The sequence below is a fragment of the Protopterus annectens genome, chromosome 1.part2 (assembly GCF_019279795.1).
Source record: "Protopterus annectens isolate FY-2018-M chromosome 1.part2, PAN1.0, whole genome shotgun sequence".
NCBI classification, from domain to species: domain Eukaryota; kingdom Metazoa; phylum Chordata; order Ceratodontiformes; family Protopteridae; genus Protopterus; species Protopterus annectens.
In genome coordinates this window covers 1,114,087,989-1,114,108,575 of record NC_056727.1, presented here as the reverse complement: position 1 = coordinate 1,114,108,575, position 20,587 = coordinate 1,114,087,989, and the positions used below count along the sequence as shown (strand labels likewise).

At 37.4% G+C, this 20,587-nt stretch overlaps 1 protein-coding gene across 2 annotated transcripts in view; it reads right to left on the bottom strand.

Annotated features, from left to right (window-relative positions):
- Positions 1-20,587, bottom strand: part of LOC122792251 (solute carrier family 22 member 13-like) — a 542,188-nt gene that overhangs the window by 23,431 nt on the left and 498,170 nt on the right. For both annotated transcript variants that reach the window (XM_044060001.1, XM_044060002.1), the window contains exon 9: positions 10,400-10,612. In XM_044060001.1, the coding sequence (XP_043915936.1) occupies positions 10,400-10,612 (213 nt within the window). The remainder of the gene's footprint in view (positions 1-10,399; positions 10,613-20,587) is intronic.

The window sequence follows — 20,587 nt, the reverse complement described above, 5'->3', positions numbered from 1 at the left end:
AATGAGCAAATCACAGGTTCAAAGGCTACTTAAAAATCTGGACACTAGCTTTAACCCTGACCTCAATACAATACAACCAAAAATTCTCAAATTAGGCAGCCATGCCCTTTGCTAGCTTTTAGCTCATGATTTCATTTTTTCAGAACCAAAATATTTCCACATACATTGAACATGCCTTGACTATTCCACTTACCAAGTGCCCCCCCCCCCAAACAGCTAACAACTTTCAAACCATTGTTAATCTCTACCCCATCTCCAAAATTCTGGAGAATATTGTTTATGGCCAGATACTTAAATACATTATAAAATATGACAACCTTACTTACAGGCAGCATGACTTCTGCCCAAACTTCAGTAATTAACAGCTATTTTTTTTTACTGACAGGTCAAATTCAGGCTAGCTTTGGGCAAGGTAAACTTACTGCTATCTTTCTAGACCTTAAGAGAGCTTCTGACAAATTAGAACATGTAACCATACTGTATATACTCACTGACATTGGCTTTTCTTCTGAAGTAGTAAAATTATTCTTAATTTTTTTGGACAACAGAACATCCAGTGTGTTGACAGCAAACAAAATCAGTCAGATTGGGAGTATCACATGTGGTGGTCCCTCAAAACTCTATCCTTACTCTTTATTAATAACCTTCCCTGGAATCTAAGAAACAAACTGTTTACTTTATGCCAATGAGATTTTTGTCATCTAGGTCCAGTAAGATCCCACCCCTGCTGAACAAAACGCTGTAGGATGATATTAAAACTATTTGGATTTGGCAACACAGTATTAAGATGCTGATAAATATACAGGATACCACCTTAATGCTGATTAGCATAGCTCAAAAACTAAGGAATGTCACAGACTCTACCTACCAAATCCCTTCCTATCCACCACCTCACTGCAGAGGTGTCTAGGTCTTATCTTGGATCAGAACCTCTCCTTTCATGGTCACACTGAAGTGAAAGTTAACAACGTACTGACCTATCTAGAAGTAGCTTACAAAATATTTCACTCACACTCCACTGAGGCTACGTAGGCTATACATACTAACATGCTTCTAATGTGATTGTTATATAAAAATTAATAAAACAAATTTAGAAAAAAAACATGCTTCTTCCCAGAATGGAACACTGTGCCTGTCTATAATTGTCTTCCTGTCATATAAAGTGCTGAGAACAAAACTCTCAGATTCATCAATCAAGCCACTGTCAAAGAACTTCACTCTACCTCTCCAAAAGAAACAACCTACTTCCTGTAACAGCAAGAGCTAGGCTACTGCTTAATACATTCACCTTTAAAATCTTACAAAACATATATTGTCTTCTGTTTTTGAACAAATGTCAGCTCATAAACCAGATTTACACCCACAAAATCAATGACAGCATTCAGCTATACAGACCACCTTTCACCTTGAAACAAGTGAACGGCCATTCTCAAAAACAATGTCTGGTGTATGGCATATTATACAGTATAGTCATTACTATTCAAAACCGTGCACACTGTTGAGACACCCAGTCAGCATGCCCATTGTTCATATCATATCAACAGTTGGTAAACCCTGCAAAACCCAGTTCCAGTCATGGAGTATTGCCAATATACACCACAGAATGTTAGGAACCTTGAGAATTTAGTATCTTTAAAAAAAATCACTCAGAGGTTATCATTTAAAGCGGAATATATGTAAATGTTTTAGGGACACTGGCTTATGACAGTATATTTTACTCCTTGCATCCTGTAAGAGTTGCATTTTACAAAAATATTTTGTCTTTTGCTGCCAATTTTATAACACAATGGGAGTGACTTTTATTGAATTCTAACAAAATACTGTCCACATTTCTGTCTTTGCATTTGCTATTATTTGTGTCACACATTGCTTTAGCAATCAACCTACCAAATGTCCAGACACATTGACTACTTGTACTTTAGTATCTAAGCAAGTTGTATGTATTTAGTTTAAGCTGTACTAAAGTCTTTTATACTGTTCTTTGGAACATAGATGTATTTAATGTTTTGTAAATTTTCTTATGCAGTTTATATTTCACTGTTATAATGCAATACTCATGTAACTGTCTGTTGCTGTTTGTATTAAACATTATGTAATATTTTTTGTATGTGATCTGTTCTTTGTTTGTAATTGCTTATTATATATTATTATCAGAATCTGATATTGAAACTACTTCAACTGGGCATAGACTTTCATTTATGCCATTGGATTCTGAGCTTCCTTACTGAAAGGCCTCAAAAGGTTCATGTGAGAGACAACAGCTCCGGAAGTGTCATCCTGAACACAGGAATACCACAGGAGTGTGTCTTAAGCCCTCCTTCTCACTGTACTGAAACATGACTGCATGGACATCCATGAGATGAATATAATCATCAAATTTGTGGATGATACCACTGTTATAGGTCTGGACAAAGACAGAGAGGAGGAGGCCTACAGGAATGAGATTGAACAACTACTGGTCTGGTGTGTCAACAACAATCTAGCACTGAATGTCAGCAAGTCAAAGGAGTTGATTGTTCATTTCAGAAGATCTCAAGTACCACATAAACCTCTAGTGATGATAGGGATGACAGTGGAAAGGGTCAAGAGTACAAAGTTCTTGGGTGTTCATATCACGGAGAACTTATCCTGGTCAGTCCATGTATCCAGCACAGTCAAAAAAGCTCATCAATGCTTGCACTTTCTAAGGAAACTTAAGAAGGCAAAATTACCAAGCTCCATACTTCAGACCTTTTATAGGAGCACCATTGAAAATGTCCTGGCCAACAGCATTACAGTCTGGTATGGTAGCTGTAACAATCAGGATCAGAAGGCTCTCAAGAGAGTTGTAAGGTCAGCAGAAAGCATCATTGTCACCTCCCTTACACCTCTGGATGATCTACACAAATGCCGGTGCATCAACAGGGCCAAAAAGATTTCCAGCCATCCAACGCATCCTGCCACTAGTCCATACACTCGCCTCTCCTCAGGCAGGAGATACTGAAGCCTGCATTGTAAGACCACCAGACTAAATAACAGTTTCTTTCCACTCTCCATTAGACTGTTGAACTCTTGGGAAAAATGAACCATGGCTTCTGTTACATAACTAGCCTATCAAGTGACCAATTTTATGGATGTGCAATAACCAAGTGCAATAATAAGGTAGCTCACCTACACACCAAAGGACTGTAAAGTGCAATATACAAACTATACAATAATTCATTGTAATCATAGATATGCTGCTATTGTTTCACTTTGACTTTGACAATATTACCTTCATATTGTTCCTTGTCTTCCTTGTATCCTGTTCTGGAATGGGTGTGGGTCACTGCTGTCCTACTTTACTTACTAATTACTACTTACTAAATTTCTAGTGTGATATTTTATTAATTTTTTTCTGTCTATATGTGCAACTGTTTCCTGCACTGAAAATGAAGCATTGTAATTTCGTTCAGCTACACTGCTGTGTAGTTTCGAATGACAATAAGTTTTTTTTTTTACTTGACTTTGACTTTGTCTTTTGCCCTAGTGGCCCAGGTCATGGCCGATAACAATTTTCAGATGGATTAATTTACCTGCTTAACAAATTATGTACAAATAAATAGCTAAATAAGTAATTTGATCAGAGGCCGGAGTTAGATTAATGAACTGAGCACCTGTAAGTAGACCTTCATCCATGAAAGTGAAGATTGTGCCAGCAAGGAAGAAAAGTGAAAATACAGTGTTTCTACCTAGAATACATCTGTTGATATCTAGCCAGAATGTGATATTTATTTATGTATTCTGAAGCACAGTGATAAATGGCCTTCTCAAAGAATTTAGCCAAGGCAGGCAGAAGAAAGATGTCTGAATGATAATAAAAAAGATTTTTTTGGAAGATGAAAGACATAATCCTTCTTACAAAGAGACTGAACATGCTTTAGCATAGAAAATGAGTAAACCAGTAACAGTGACAAAGAGACAGAGATGACGGTTTTATAGAGCTGTAGAAATCAAGGGATGATCCCATCACTCTGCAGTTCTCTATAGCTTAGTAGACCACTGAGCAATTTTAAAGTTTGTTTGTGGCGGACTTTCGTAAGATGAAATACAGGAAGGAAAGAATCTGAAAATGTGGGAGAAAGACGAGCTGGGGGTGGATGAATTTTGGAAAATGTCCAAGAATTCATTTTTAAAATAATGAAGAAGGAAGGAAACATTTGCAGGTGACTCTTTAGCAGACCTACATTTTCCTGTAACTTTATTAGTTTATTTTTAGAACCTTTTGTGGGTGAAAGTAGTTTAGAGTGTTTCTACGTACAGAAGATGGCTTTCCGTCTTCTGATGGCTTTTTGGCTGTATTGGCTTATGTAGCAGTCTTGATTCATGGGCAGGACTTTTGGTTTACAAGGTAGCTGCTGCTCCAAGAATTATATGCTTTACTGTTTTTCCAGATGCATAGCCTTTCCTCTTTTCATTCCCTGGGGACTTACCTTGAATGGAAGTACTAAATCAGTTACTAAATGCATATGGATATTATTTCTTTATCTCTGTTCTGTATTGGCATCAGATTCCCTCAGTCTGACCTTTCATCAGTCTCACACTTTCCCTCTCTGATGTTGGTCTTGCATCAGACATTTTAAACTAGGAATAATTTAATTTCACTTCACTTCTTCTACTGCTCATAAGGGTCAGAATAATTTCTCATCAGAGCTGTGTGAAAATCAATGCTTTATATGACTATTTCTTTATATTGTTATTTTTCATACTTTGCTTCTTGTGTTTTTCCATGTCTGATATTTTTAATGTTTTTTTATTTTCACTTTTAGCTCAACTTTGCTTCTTGTTTTTTTTCATCTCAGATATTTTTTAATATATTTTTTATTTTCACTTTTAGCTCACAAAAACCATTACTGAGAATTGGATATGAGGGACCATAGATGTTTACAACAGATGTTTTTAAGGAAGTGATTCGTATAATTTATTATCCAGAAAAAAATAGTCACTGAATATTCTTTATAGCTCTTTTACTTTCTGATGTAGAATAATTGTCTATCCTTATGTCAGTGTTTATGCGGTGTATGTATTTGTGTGTGTGTATGTTGATGCATGTGGTAACACACAAACACAGGCATACATAAACACACACACGCACGCATGCACGCACACACACACACACACACACACACACACACACACACACACACTCACTCACTCACTCACTCACTCACTCACTCACTCACTCACTCACTCACTCACTCACTCACGCACACACACACACACACACACACACACACACACGCATTGCATGTGAAGAGTTGAGAGGTATGTCCTCACTTGCATGTATATACAGTACATAAATAAAATTGGAGCACTGCTCTAATTGTTAATGCTACAGTGTCCAGGATGATGACTGATTGATATAATCAAAGATGATGCTAGACTGTATAAAAACATAGATTGTCTCTTACCCTAGCTTATTAACCTTGTACTTCAGGCTCACAGCTATGCATACTTCCACAGTATGATAATGTATAACACATTACATGTCACTCTGTTTCAGATGGCCTTGCTGTAGCTGAACCTCCAAAAATCTGCATTTAGTATATTTGCATGCAAGCCACCTGTATTATATGTCACCCATTCCCAATTTATTAACAGTCGTAACCATTTCCTTTGATATTATCTGGCACAGCTGTTAAACTTCAGTTTCCCAGATGAGGAACAGTGTCTCTCAAAATGTAAAACAAGCAGGCAAAATGAGGAACAATAATTGCTAACAATTTTAAACACAGCGTTTATTGTATGCTTACAATGCACCTTTTTTGTGCTTGCTATGTATTTTGCTTTTAAAACACTATGATTCATTCTTATTTGTCTTGACCTTTACTAAGAAATTCTAAAACTGGAAGTGTGATAAATCCTTTCAGTGTGGAACAGGGAAGGAATTTTTATAAAGCAAAATGAGAAAATATTCTTTGAAATGAAGTACATTTGAGAAGTGGTATCTCATGCCAAACACGTGGCAAGCGACATGTCTTACTTCTGTCTTAGAGATGTTGCAGAAAAAAGATCTGACTGCAATGTGTTTCACCAGAAGTTCAACGTTATGCCACTGCTCCAGTTACCTAACAGCTACTAGGGTTATATCCTGCCAAGGATGTGACCAACCAGAGAGCTTTCCAAGCTAAAGGGTACCCTCCACATGGCCTAACTGCCAGGAACTCGAGCAGAGTTTCATGCAATAAGCAATCAGAGTGCCAAAAGACTTCAGAGCTTTCTTGCCTCTGATGTGTGCTTCTTCTGAAGGCTTCATGGAACTGAGAGTCAGCTACCAATCCTTCAAGGTTGGGCAGATAAGTCTCATGCTGTTGAAAAACATCCGCAATTTCATTATTTTTTCTGAGAAAAAAAAAACTTGAGTTTTCTTGCAAATTTATTTTCTTGGCTAGGGAAGTTATGTTTCTAAGACTGTCAGAATTCATCAGGAGATTTTTACATTTTGTATATGTGAGTGAAAGAAAAACTGTGTAATGTTCAACATGTTTTCATAGAAGCTATGTGTTAGGGCAAGACTGTAATTTTGGGGTTTACCGATTCTTTCAGTCTCCACTACTGATCTGTAAGGCTTCTTCCTTGGCTGGACCTATGGAACAGTTAGTATTTTCCTCAGTTCTACCTTCCCCAGTCTGCAAAAAAAAAAATGAAAGTTACTAGGAAGTCTTTGGGTGTCAGGCCAGGTCTTTCTTTGCCATTCTCCATATTTTGGATGTCCACAGGCAACTCAGATACTACTTGGACAGATCTCAGTCTTTCAGGAAAGATGATCAGCTGATTGACTCTTACAAGGAACATTCACATCAATAGAAATGAAAAGGCATTTGCCTTCTAGGCATGTTTGCAAGGAATCCTGGATAAGAATTTCTTTAAAGAAATAAGAGGAAATGACAACTAGTGTCAAAACAGACAATTCTGAGATGGTTGTTTCACTCTGTTTCCTTTTCTTATTCTCACCATAACAAGCCACTTCCACGAAGGATTAAGGCCCACATTATCAGGGCTTTGGCTTCTTCTGTGGCTTTCTGGAAAGGGATGAACTTGAAGTATCCTAGAGACATCAGCCTGGTACTCTGAAAATACTTCAACCAAGCACTACAAACTGGATTCCTTTTCCAGGTCCAAAACAAGATCGACTAGAACCATTTTCAAAGAGCTCCTGGATTCTTAATCTACTTCCTGCTTCCTAGAACTTACTACGTTATAACAATTTACCCTACTAGCTTAGGCAACTGCAACAGTGATCTAGTGTTGAACATAGTACAGTTGTTAAATAAACTTACTGAATGTATCACTGTTGAAATTTACCCTCCCTCCAACCGTCTTTGTTTTTTTTTTTTTTTGTTTATGTATTGCCAGTTTGTGGATTTATATACCTTTTTGCATATAGTTTCTCTTGTTTCATTTATAATCTCTTAGCATTTTTCCTTTCAAGGCTATTGTCTTCCTTATTAGGGGAGTTCATATGGAGCTCTTCTTGAGCTCCTGACATTTAGAGTGTTTGACGGAGCCCCAAAAGCTTTCAAAAGCTGGCCAGCTGTTCATATCCTTGACGGGATAAAACCCTAATAGCTTAGGCTACTGCAACAAGGAGCTATTAGAACATTTACTGTTATGGTAAGTTTACTTGCATAACTGTACTATCCTTTCTGTACAGCACTCAGATACTTGTGAAACATCTGTGTTAGGGCAAGAACAGTGGACAAGCTTTGTTTACTCTATATTGCCTGAGAACATAACTGCATTGATCAGCAACATTTATAATACACTGAGGGTGAACCCACAAAAACTACACAATGCCATCTCAAAAACAAATTTTAACAAGATAAAGTCAGAACTGATTTCAGGCTTCTGAGTTTGTAGGATATTATTTAAGACACTTAATATGCGCCTGAACTTTGTTTTTTTTTCTCCCCATAGCAAATTTTCCTACTGGCACTTTTCTTATGAATATAGCACATACCTTTCAACTGTGCATGTTTTGGAGGAATGTTTCTATTTTCAGGCCTGTTTAGGATGTCCCTATTTATGGAGGTATGTCCCTATTTTTAGACAATTTTGTAAATCCCCCTCATCACATGTGATTTTTAAAGCTGTCAAGTACACAGAAAACCACACTACATAACCAATGTGCTAGTGGCAACAAAAATTTAAAGAAAGAGGGCACACATCTTACAACTTTCTTTTTCTAAAGAAAATATAAATGACCTTGGGTGGTAGAATTTTGCAGTCCATTTCATTAATGTCTACAGATTTTACACTGTCTCTTTGATAACTTGCTTATATTTCTCCATCATTTTTTGCCACTCTGATTTGTAAGCATGCTTTTCTGAGTAGTATCCCATATTTCTGCCGGAAGCAGGAAGGGTTATGTGCTATTTGATATTCAAATTGTATTCTAATTAGTCATTCAGAATTTTAACTGGATGTTTCTACTTTTCAATGGTCATTGTTCCTATTTTCAGTGTTTGCAAGTTGAGAGGCATTGGATGATCTATGGTTTTCAGACATTTTGCCAGAAAATGCTTCCTTAAACAGAATTGCCTTTGAAGAGTATTGCTTTTTACCTCCAAGGTACAATGACTTCAGAATTTATTATGTATGTAAGACGGCAGAAGACAGAACAGCCTCATGCATGTGGGTGTAGAAGGCTTCTTCTTTCACAAAAAAAAACAAAACAAAAAAAAAACACCACTAGTTTGGTCTGAAAGTTCATTTTTCCTAAGTGTTGTTTGACTGTATATCCCAGAACCAAAGCAAATTTAGTACTGCTGTTATATATAGTAATAAAAATAAAAAGTTAATAAAAGACATTGAGTCACAGTTTCCTTAACAGATGATGTACCTTTGTGTACCATAAAGGTAATGCACTATGTACCTTAATTATAAGGGTCTATATTAGATAAACAAATGCTTAAATGTTGGAATCTCTAAAAGTCGACCTTTAGAGATCGAACAGTTAAGTGTTCGAATATCTTTAAAAATTAAAAAAAATAAAATAAAAGTAAAACAAAAAAAACTAAAGGGTGTAAGCAGAGGGGCAAGCCCCCCTCCAACCCCCACACCCCCGCTACTTAAATATACCAACTCCAAGATTGTGCTACAGTGTAGGGAATGGGAAATTTCCCATTTCTGCTCTGCTGTTCACTGAAGTACGATCTCGGAGTTGGTATATTTAAGTGGGGGTGTGTGGGGGGTGCATGGGGGCTTGCCCCCCTGCTAAAACCCTTTCAGTTAACCTTTTTTCTTTCTTTGTTTTATTACATTTTCGAACACTTAAATGTTTGATCTCTAAAGGTCAACCTTTAGAGATTCGAACATTTAAGCGTTCGTCAATGAAATATAGACCCAATTATAAAGGTGTGTACAGGGTATGTGTGTTCAAACTAACCATTCCACATATAATGATTCCTATATCTGCACTTTAACACTATTTATACTTGCACAGGAAGAAAAAAGAATAGTTATCTAAAGAGTTAAAGGTATGAGCATTTAATATGAAAAATCACTTTTTTAAATCAGAGGATAATGGGGTTAGTTTTTGTCTCCTGAATGTAAGAGTGCTATTGCTGCTTGAGTCTCTGTACTGTACAATGTAAACACCTCTCCTTAGCCCATTGGGAGTTTGCAGTGGACTCAGTGTATTGCAAAAAACGTACTGTGTGATTACAATGATCTCTTTGCATGCAATGTATTGAGTTGTAATGTCTACCTTGTAGCTAGCTTGGGTTGTGGTTGAAAAGATTAGACCTGTCCCACTGGTAAACAAACAAACAAATTAAACAAATATATGAAGACATTTATTTATTTGTTTATTTATTTATATGCAGAGCTGAGAAGGGTGAGTGAGATGAAATCTGAGAAACAATCAGCCACACAATTTTTGGGAGCTGCGTAGAGCTGTTGGCCAGCACACAGGTAAGCTCAATAAATACAGCATTATCTAATACTGTGAGTTTCTACTGTTTGTATTGCGGGTTTGGCTAACTACAAAAGGATAAAAATACACAGGTAAAACCTTTTATAATGTCTTTGGTTTGCCGGGTATTAGGAGTTATAAGTATCTCTCCATTTACTAAAACAAAAAGGGGGTATGTGATACCACTTAGTGGCGAGAATATGATATGGGAACAAAGAAGAGAAATAGAGGAGGCTACTTTTCTTAATACTGTAAGTTGGTTTAAGCGGGACAGTGGGTAGCTAGCAGGAAGATAGTATGGGTAGAAAAGATGGCCGTTGTAGGCTGCAAGTGTGAGCACATGCTTGCTTGAGTAAAATTTTTGTTAATGCAGATTAATTCATTGTGAAATGGTTTAATTTTGCCCCTGTCCCATTGCTGTAAAATTCCATTTTTTTATTTGCTGTAAACTGTATACACTTTTACCTTTTTGTCCAGTTCTCTACATCTTCAATAGTTTCTGGAAGAGCTCGACCAGCTGTTTCAGGAAGCAGAAATCCCAGTGCAGAGCCAAGCAGAGGTGTGCAGCCAAAGATAATCATTGGAGCAGCACTGCTGTAGAGTCGGACAATGTTTATCAAAGGAGCCAGGACACCTCCTACCCGAGCAAACATGGAGGAAGTACCCATCCCTCTCTGCCTGTTCACACAAAGAGAAAAAGAAAAGAATATCATTAAAATCTGTTTCAAGGTAATGGTATATATATAGACACCATATTTTGGTAGTAAAACCTGGAATAGCATAGTCTTATGTGAATCACCTATGAAGGGTTGTTAAAAGAAGGACTGGAAGCACACAATTTCAGAGCTGTTTGCCTTTCATACAGGTGAATTTTGTTGTTAAGACTGGAGACACTTGGTGGCCCAACTTCCACTATAGCTTGCTGAGTGAAAATTGGCCAAGGAGCCAGCTTGCCAGACACAATTGGTTGGGAAATCAGTCTGAAGAAAAACTTAACATGCAAGCATTTTTATTTACTTATTTGACATTTGTTTACTAGGAAAGTCCAAAAAGGATAATATTCCATTATGAGTGGAAGCCTGGGGAGAAAAGTTCCACATTGACATAATATGGTTATAGTTAAATAAAGTTATTACAAAGCGTAGGGCAGAAGAATGACATACTAAGTAAAAATTCAGCTTCAGTTCATACATTGTGAGCCTACACACACACACACACACACACACACACACACACACACACACACACACACACACACACACACACACACAGTGCAAATATTATGACAGCTATAACAAATTAAAAAAGAACATTGCTGATAACGTACTCACAAGTTGCAGTTCATATAGATGACATTAAACACACTAAGAGCAGTCTCTGGAACCGAGATGACTAGATAATATAGCCTAGGCAAAACAATATTCATTCTTTGTGTAAGGAATAGATTTTAGTAATTCCTTTTATCCAAACATAGTCACAGTATGCTGTTGGTAGAAGGAAGGAGGGACGAGTTCAGCCTGGGGTAGTGCAGTAGCAGTGCTAGGTTTTATTTAGGTAGCCTGTAGTTTGAAGTTGGAGAGGTTAGAGGTAGACTTACTTTGCAGAGGGGATAGAATACTATTTTTGTAATGATAGATTATGAGTAGAGACTTTGGCCAGAGGATTTGCAGTGTTTATATATTCTGAGAAGATGTTGTTGATTAGATCAAAGTAGTCTATTAGGGTGATGGGAATGGAGAACAGGAGTAATACATGATAGTCATCGGTTTATGAATGTGGAGATAAGCTGTGTGTAATCTAAAATTTGCATATACTATAAATGTTTACATCTATGGATAGCTTTTTTTTTTAATTTTCTCATTTTTGGGGAAATATAGAACACTACAACTTTCTCATTTAAGTCATATAATTTCCCAAAGGAATTGTCTTTACAATCAGAATCTGACCCTGGAACATTGATAGCCTATGTTACTTTGTTAAAACTTGCAACCTTGCAGAATGAATATCTGCAAAATGGTTTTCCTTCACATTGTCGTATTCTGAAATTCTGGAGTCTTGGAGAAAAACATGAAACATTTTGTTTTAACTTGTATGCATGTGCATGTGACATATTGTTCCAGTAGGGTCCTTTGTGGGCAATAGGCAAAGTAATCAAAAATTCAAATAGATCTTTATGCAGAGATGCAAACTACTAAAATTGTGAGTTGTGCTAAATAACTAACACTGCTGTGGAGCTGCAGAGGCAACTTCAACTGGACTTTCATCACTGATGATGCACAGGATAGTTGTGCTGTGTAGCAATAACTGTCCCACGATAATAATTTGAATTTAAAACTTTCTCCTTCAAATCAGGAAGAACTAAGTCCACATCCATAACTGTACTTCCTTTATTATCCATCCTATGTCCCTCACGGACAGAAGCAGTTGGTAGTAAGTACCATAGACTCATCTATTTTTTGTGAACTTCACTCGCCTAACCATCAACAATTGGGGCAACTTGTGATAAACATGGCTAGGCTTGTAATGGCTCTAGGGCTGTAAGCCTAGTACCCATCTATAAACCTATCAACCTTTCCTTAAAAGGGCCAGAGGGTTTCACCAAAAAAGAAAACTAGACTAATGCCCACCATAATTACTGTTCTATTAATCAGTTACAGAAAATCTTTTTGGAGTCCTCTACCACATGCAGTGTAAATAAGATAAAATAATCATGTCCAGAGAGAGACAGAATTTGTTCTTTGAGAGATGCTGGTCAGAAAAATGTGAACCTAAAGTCATATGACTAAGTTTCCTAATGACATCATGGAGCATTTAACATTATTTGAGCAGGTGGTAGCCTTATTTAATGACACATGGGGTGGTATTCATAGTCATGAAATGAACATGTAAAGGTGATCGTCACACTTTGTGAACAATTGCAGCAAAGGAGTGATTCATAAAAGGCCAGTTACACCAATGCAAAATGGTCATGAATGTACTTATGCAAGTGCATAAATAATGAGACGTAAATGAGAAATTATCTAAAATTGCGTATGCTAAGTCCTTCTTCTGCCTCTTTGTGATTCATAGTAATAAACTGATGTGTAAGAATTCTTCTCCATGTACAGATTCATTATAAAAAGCAGAATTGTGCCTTTTTATCCACCTTGCTTTAATTTATTGCTAGCCTAGCTATTTCCCAGTGTGAGCTGCTTGTCTTGGCCAAGCTGAAATGGTGCTCACTGGTCAAGAAGGAGGAGATATAGGTAAAGAAATACTCATTATAGTTTTAAGAATCAATAAATGCCTGATAAATTCATAATGGACAGGGATATTATAAGGGTCTTAGTGAACATGTATGAACCCCCCACAGGGGGTACTGGGTGCGTGCATAGCCCTCCTATCCCTGTGGGTACTAAATAATGTATAGCCCTCACTATACTTTCCATGTGGGCCTTCCTGTGACAGACTGGGGGCACAATGGGTATCGCACAGACTTCTGCAGTTCCTGGATGTACTCTTGGCACGTGTGGAACATTACTTCTATTTCCTGGTGTCACCTCAGGACTGAACCTGGATTATGCATGTCTTTCATGGGGTGGCATTTTTCCCTTGAGGTGCTTGGTGTGACAGATTGCACCTATGTTTCAACTGGGGCCACCTCTGGTCCATTGGGTGAGCGTTATTGCAATAGGAAGGGCTACCATTCCATTACCTGCCAGATAGTGTGTGAGGCATGGGAGTGCATCACTAAGATCTCTGCACAGCATCCTGGCAGTGTGCATGATTCCCATATCTGGCACACTGGCTCATCCTGCTACCTTTTCCTATATAGCATACCTGGTGGTTAGCTTGTTGGTAAGTGGAAATTTTTTTTTTTTTTTTATCATTTAAGTTGTTAATTGTAAAACGCATTGCTTAATTCTAAACCATATTTTTGTCCCCCCATTTTTCTGTCTTTTTCTTTTCAAATGAAGCTGGATATCCTTTGGAGCCATGACTCATGACACCAGTGGGAAAACCAAGTGTGGCTACATAAGATAATTTTAATACAGCCTTGTCCCAGATACATATTGTTGGAATGTCAAAGGCGGGAGTTAGATGCTTGGATGAATCTGGGATTGCCCATCAGTACAACCCATCTACTGCATGCAGGATCTTTACTGCATGCTGCATTCTGCATAACATCACCACGCACTACTCTGGTAGTGAAGTGACCCATGCTGTGACTGCAGTTCTCAGCTCCAGTCTTACTATGAATAATGATGACCAGCTGGCAGCAGTTGTAAGGGTCCTCATGTAGCAGGCTCATACAAGGCATATGGTTGTGCAGGTAAACAGATGGCATCTAGTCCAGAACTATGGATCATGACATTCAGGTAAGGGTTTCCTTTCTTGTAAAAAAATACATACAGTATAATTGATGTGTGCAGTGATATCTGTAGGCTATGCTGTATGGTCCATGGTCTACTGTCACTGTTCATCAGAAAGTCCCTATTATCTTTAAATATTTTTTTTTATTTCACAACAGGTATTTATATTATTGTTGGTAAAAGTCATGCCTGCGTGCTTAGTGATATCTATTCTGTGATATAAGTTATGCTGCAAAGAATAATTACATGTCAACTCTTTTATACAAGAAATTCTGCTTAGGTGGTGCACTTCAGTATGCTTAGACTAATTCTCATGAGGTTGTAAATTGAATAAAAAATGATATTTCGTTATTTAACATGAATTCATACTTTGCACATTAATAGAAGCTATTTCATAAGCTTATTTAATATTATGCAAAGTTTCCTCAGTTTTACTATTACATATTTCAAATGATTTATTATTTCTTAAGTTACCACACATCAGATAATTTATTTTTCTCATATACAACAAGGTCAGTTAATACACGAGCAGTAGAACCACACCGCTGTAACTTAAAAAACACAAAATTACTATCACCATGAAATGAACACCACGCTAGACTTCTGGGAAATATTTGTCTTGTTTATTCTCCATACATCATTCTGGTACCTCGGCTTATCACCTTCAAGGAATAATTCAAATACAAAATACATCCCCTTTTATACACCAGTGCTTCATTACCAGTGTATAAATGCATAAATACATAAGCACAACTTTTATCATAAACCCTACCTATCAGAAATGTTGTCTTAAGAAAATAATTAACATTCACAATATCTTATGCATTTATACATTGGTAATGAAGTCATATTGAAGTGTCACTACCCATTTTGCATGTAGAAAATGAACAGGTATTTATAGGAAGTGGTGTCACTTTAACATAAGGAGCAATTCATGTGTCAATTTATGTGTTAATTGATTAAATACTTTTAGGCACTGGTGTATAAAAGGGGATGTATTTTGTATTTGAATTATTCCTTGAAGGCGATAAGCCCAGGTACGAAAATGATGTACGGAGAATAAACAAGACAAATATTTTCCAGCTGTCTAGTGTGGTGTTCGTTTCATGGTGATAGTAATTTTGTGTTTTTTAAGCTACAAGTGTCCTCTGACTCAGAATTCATTATTTGTATGGTGCTGAAGGTAAAGTGGCAATAGTGCTAGTTTACATGGCAGGAAAAGGATGCACTCTATTTTTTATTTTTTAATGTGTATGTTTTGGATACTTGTCAGCTGTAATATTGCTGAACTGGAAGTCATAATGATGGTTGGTCTTTAATGGTATAAATCAGTACACTTTGAATGTTATGACATAAAGCTTTCTTTTGAGATATTCCCTTTTTAAACTTTTTTATTAATAACCCACTGCCTTACAGTTAAACAATGGCATCTCAGTGTAGAAGTCTAATTGTAACTGCCTGAATTTTGTAGCTTGAATCATAGCAGGTCAAGGTCAAATGTATTATATACAATATCTTTTGAAACAGGATAGGTAAAGCTGCATGTGATTTTGAGGATGGGCTGTCATGTGAGCCGGATGGCGACTTGCTGTGATGTGATGACCTGTTAGATGCAGGTGCTCCTACAGACACTGATCTTACAGTGCTGTGGCACCAGGACTTTGAATGAGAGGTTCTGCTACTTGTTGATTACCTCTGACTTGTCCTCCATGAATTCTGTTGTGTTTGTTCCCCACTGTTAGTTTTGAGAAGCACTTGTATTGCAAAGTGATATGCCCCCACATGTCTGAACAGTAACCCATCCTCTTCCCCTTCTCTTGGGCAGTGCACTGAGTCTTAACAGTGTCATGGCACATTTGCTCCAGGTGAGCCAGTGCTTTATGTGTTTCTTGGGGTTGATGTAACAAATGCCTGCACCTGGCACACCTTTGTAAAGGTGTCACTGTGGACACTGTTGCCTCTGAATTTCTGCTCTCATTCATAAAGTGTTCCTTTGTGTTTGGAGGTACTGGTGTAGAGGGGCAGTGTTTTCTCCCTGTACAACCTATAGTATAATATCACCATGTGCTTGACTTTTTGATCCAGTGTCAGTTCCTACAGTTATTAGCATGTTGTGGGGTATGAAATCTTGCCACTAAACTTGGGGACTTCATGCCATTTTCCTCATACAGCCTCAACAATATAGCTATGTTATCATCATCATCATCACCATCATCACCATCAGTCATTCTTCTGCTGATAGCCTCTAAATTTATTGGTATAGTGGAACTGTCTGTTTCTGACCCTATAAAGAAGTCATTGCAGCAGTCCCCAGCATACCTCAACTATCCATATGAATGCACGAACAACCCTAGTAATTCTCAAAAATCCATGATTAGAAAAAGGAAATGGAGTCAGACCTCATCGGGTCTGCATATTCATGAAGTATAATTAATGGCCGTCCTACATTCTGTGATGCACCTTATCACCTCAAATCACTCGACACAACATAAACTAAAACAAAAAAAATTATGTAAATGGACATGATTTACACTAATGCAGAACTGAAAAGGGCATGCTTACAGAAAGGATTCATGTATTTACTATACATATAAAGATAAAAGTAAATCACAGAAGCAGAAATAGATCTAAGAAACTTAAAAGGTAATGATTTCATAAATGAATTTTGTTTACCATGGAAAGAAATGAGAAAGTATTTCTTTAAAAAATGATGTATGTGACAAAACAATTTGGTAAAACAAAATTCTCCAGTAATAGCAGTTCCATTAGTAATATACCTACAGGGTATTTTTATGGTGGTGTCACACTCCACAGGGTCTGGTTCCAAATCTGTGTGCCACAGCCCTGCATTTACATTCCTCATTCTGGTACTGACAATTCAAATGATGGCAGAAACTGTGAAGACATGAGACCAAGCACAGAGGTGGCCTGATAAGGAGACCAAAATTATGATCTACCTTCTTAGGGATTTGTACCTGGAGAGGACTGAGTCCTGTGTACATGGGTCAGACTGGATAAAAATTGACATCTGTCAAGAGTTGGGTGAGCACCTGTCTTTTCTGACAGGGACCACCTGCTCTGGTCCCAAGTGCTGACACAGGTATGATAACCTACAGAAGCATAGGCCTGACCAGCTGGCAAAGTGGGCAGATCATCTGACAGCAAGAAGGCAATAGTACGATATTAAATATTTTTACTTTTAAAAATAATTTCAAACATACAGTAGGTTTAAAAAAATATAAAACCTTCTATACAAATATTACATAACCAAAGATCTATGCTAGAAGAAATGTATGTGTAAGTGCAAATATATATCTCTATGTAATTCTAATGTATGAGTAGGCATAAACATATCTGTATATAGAAATGCGTCTGTATACAAATATGGAATGTTTATGTGCTGACATGCTTTTATGTATAAATATAAATGCATATGTATGAGTAAAGAAATATATGTAAGTATGCATACACATCCCTGTAAAATACAGATACACATCTGCATGAGTATACTTATAATTATTTTTCATGTATATAAATGTATGTATTTATACACAAACAAAAAAAATATTTTCATTGCTACATAATTTTATATACAGTAAGTCCTAGCATAATTATTAGTTATACTACAGTCAGACAATTTTTGCAAAGAAAGGATTTTAATTGTATAGGCAAGAAAATAATATTTATGATGATAATTGAAGAAGACAGTCATATCTTCCACAATATGAACTGCATGTACAAGATGGCTGAACTCAGTCAGCCACCATACTCTGGTTAGAGTGGAGGTTGAGGAGAGGGTGGTGGTTAAAGTGGCATGTGAATGACTTGCACATCGTTTAATGAAAAATGATTAGTTTTATTACTTCTGTATACATTTATACCCATATATGCTTATACTTATTAAACAGCAAATTATCAAAGCTCACACATTGCATTAAATATTTGTAGTGTATCCACTACTAACAGTTAATGTTTTGTTTAAAGGAACTTGATCAGGAAATATGTTACAGCTTCCTTTCAATTGTTACATTTTTATGTTTGGACAACTTCTGTGTTTGAGGGGAAGGTAAAAAGGTTTAGTGCTGATTAAAGCATGTTTAATCATAGCATGTTTAATCATAGCCTCACCTCAGGCTTTGTGCCCACTGCACAGCTACAGTTATCCCACTCCAAAAGGGGGGATCCACCTTGAATCCCGGGAACTACCGCCCCATCAGTCTGACGAGCCTGATCTGCAAGGCCATGGAACGTATTATCATGGAACTTATAAACAAAGACATTGGCAACCATCAAACAATAGACCCCACTCAGTTTGGGTTCGTGAAGGGCCGATCTTGTCTCCTGAACCTGGTTCACTTCTTTGAATTAGTCTCCAGATCCATGGATGAGGGTAAGGTGGTCCACATAGCCTATCTGGACCTCGCCAAGGCCGTCGACACCATCTCCCACTCTGGAATCGTAGACAGACTTACTAAGCTGGGCATTAATCCCTACATCACTCGATGGGTTTCCAACTGGATTACTGACAGAACCCACTCTGTAAAAGTAACCAACTCCAAATCCAGCTCCAGACAAGTGACAAGTGGAGTACCTCAGGGTTCAGTCCTGGGATCACTCTTGTTTGGCATCTACTTCTCTGAAGTACAGGCCAACACTAAGGGACTCTGGCTAACAAAGTTCGCAGATGACTGCAAACTGGGAGCCATTATTGAATCCCCAAATGATGTGGATACTCTACAAAAGAGCCTTACAGAAACAGATGTTCAGTGCCAGAGCCATGCCAAGAAATGTATAGTTATCCCCTTTGGGGAAAAAAATATGTACCCATGAATTACCACATAGGTGGCAGTACACTAAACACTGAAAGTGTGATAAGAGACTTAGGGACACAGGTGGACAGTGGTCTCACCTTCGATAACTACATTGCCACAACAGTCAGGAAATCATTTTATGTGGCACACCTCATCACTAAGGGCTTTTCATCCAGAAAAATGGAGGTCATTGTCCCACTGTACTCATCCCTCATTAGACCCATTATATAATACAACGCCCCATTTGGTATGTACCTCTCAAGACATCTACAACAACTGGAAAGGCCACAGAAATACCTCACTAAAAGAATCACAGGCCTAAAGCAGATGCCCTACGCTGATCGCCTTAAAAAACTCCAGCTATACTCTGTTGCATATAGTCTACTCAGAGGCGATCTCTGCTTAACATACAAGGCCATGTCAAACCCAGAGCTGTTGGACATGCTCCACTTAAAGAATTCCCAATCCCTCAGAGCCACACACTCCAGGGGAAACAACAAAGAAGGATCCACCAAAAGCACTTTCCAGTAGACACTATAGCACATAATGTGGAAAATATGGGGACTTACCAATGTGGTAAATGTAAAGCATGTTATTTTATTACTCCTTGCTTTGAATGTATTAACAATATTCCTTTTAAGACTAATAACATTTTTCATTGTAACTCTGAGAGAGTAATATATGCACTTCGATGCCCTTGTAACAAATTTTACATAGGGGAAACCAAGAGAGCCTTCAAGGTAAGGCTCTTGGAACATATTAGGGACATCAATAATAAAAAAGAAGAAAGCCCTGTAGCCATGCATTTTTTAAACTTTCACAATAGTGATAGTAAGGGGCTACAAGGGACTGTTTTAGAACAAATATATGATTATAAATATAGGAATGTGAATATTAAACAACTGCTGTTACATAAGGAAGCTATATATATTTTAAAATTTAAAACTTTATATCCATTTGGTCTAAATGAGGATTTTAATTGGAGAATGTTGTTAAATTGAATATAATTATCTAATAACAGTTAATTGTTTAATTGTATTAACTGATGAATTATTTTAGTATATATGTGCATAGGGTTTTGTATGATTTGTACTCCTAGAAGGCTGTGGCCGAGACGTCAGAGTTTTAAATAAATCGTGCTTTTGGTGGATCCTTCTTTGTTGTTTCTTCTGGTTTGCTTCTGTGGTTGTTTTATCCACACACTCCAGGGATCTAAACCTTGTCATTACAATAAACAAAAGATGCTGGAGGGATAGGTTCCTGACCCAGAGACTCCCCAGACTCTGGAATAGACTGCCCATACATGTCAAGCAGAGTGCATCTTTGGCCCTCCTCAAAAGGAACCTTGACAATTGGATGGGAGAAAGGAAATTCACCCCGGGGATCACGACAGTCGCCCTGCTAGACAGGGTCCAGGGAAGTAAATAGTGTGGGACGAAATAGCCAGGGAACTGTTATGACTAGGCTTGTATAGGCCCTAGGGCTGATAG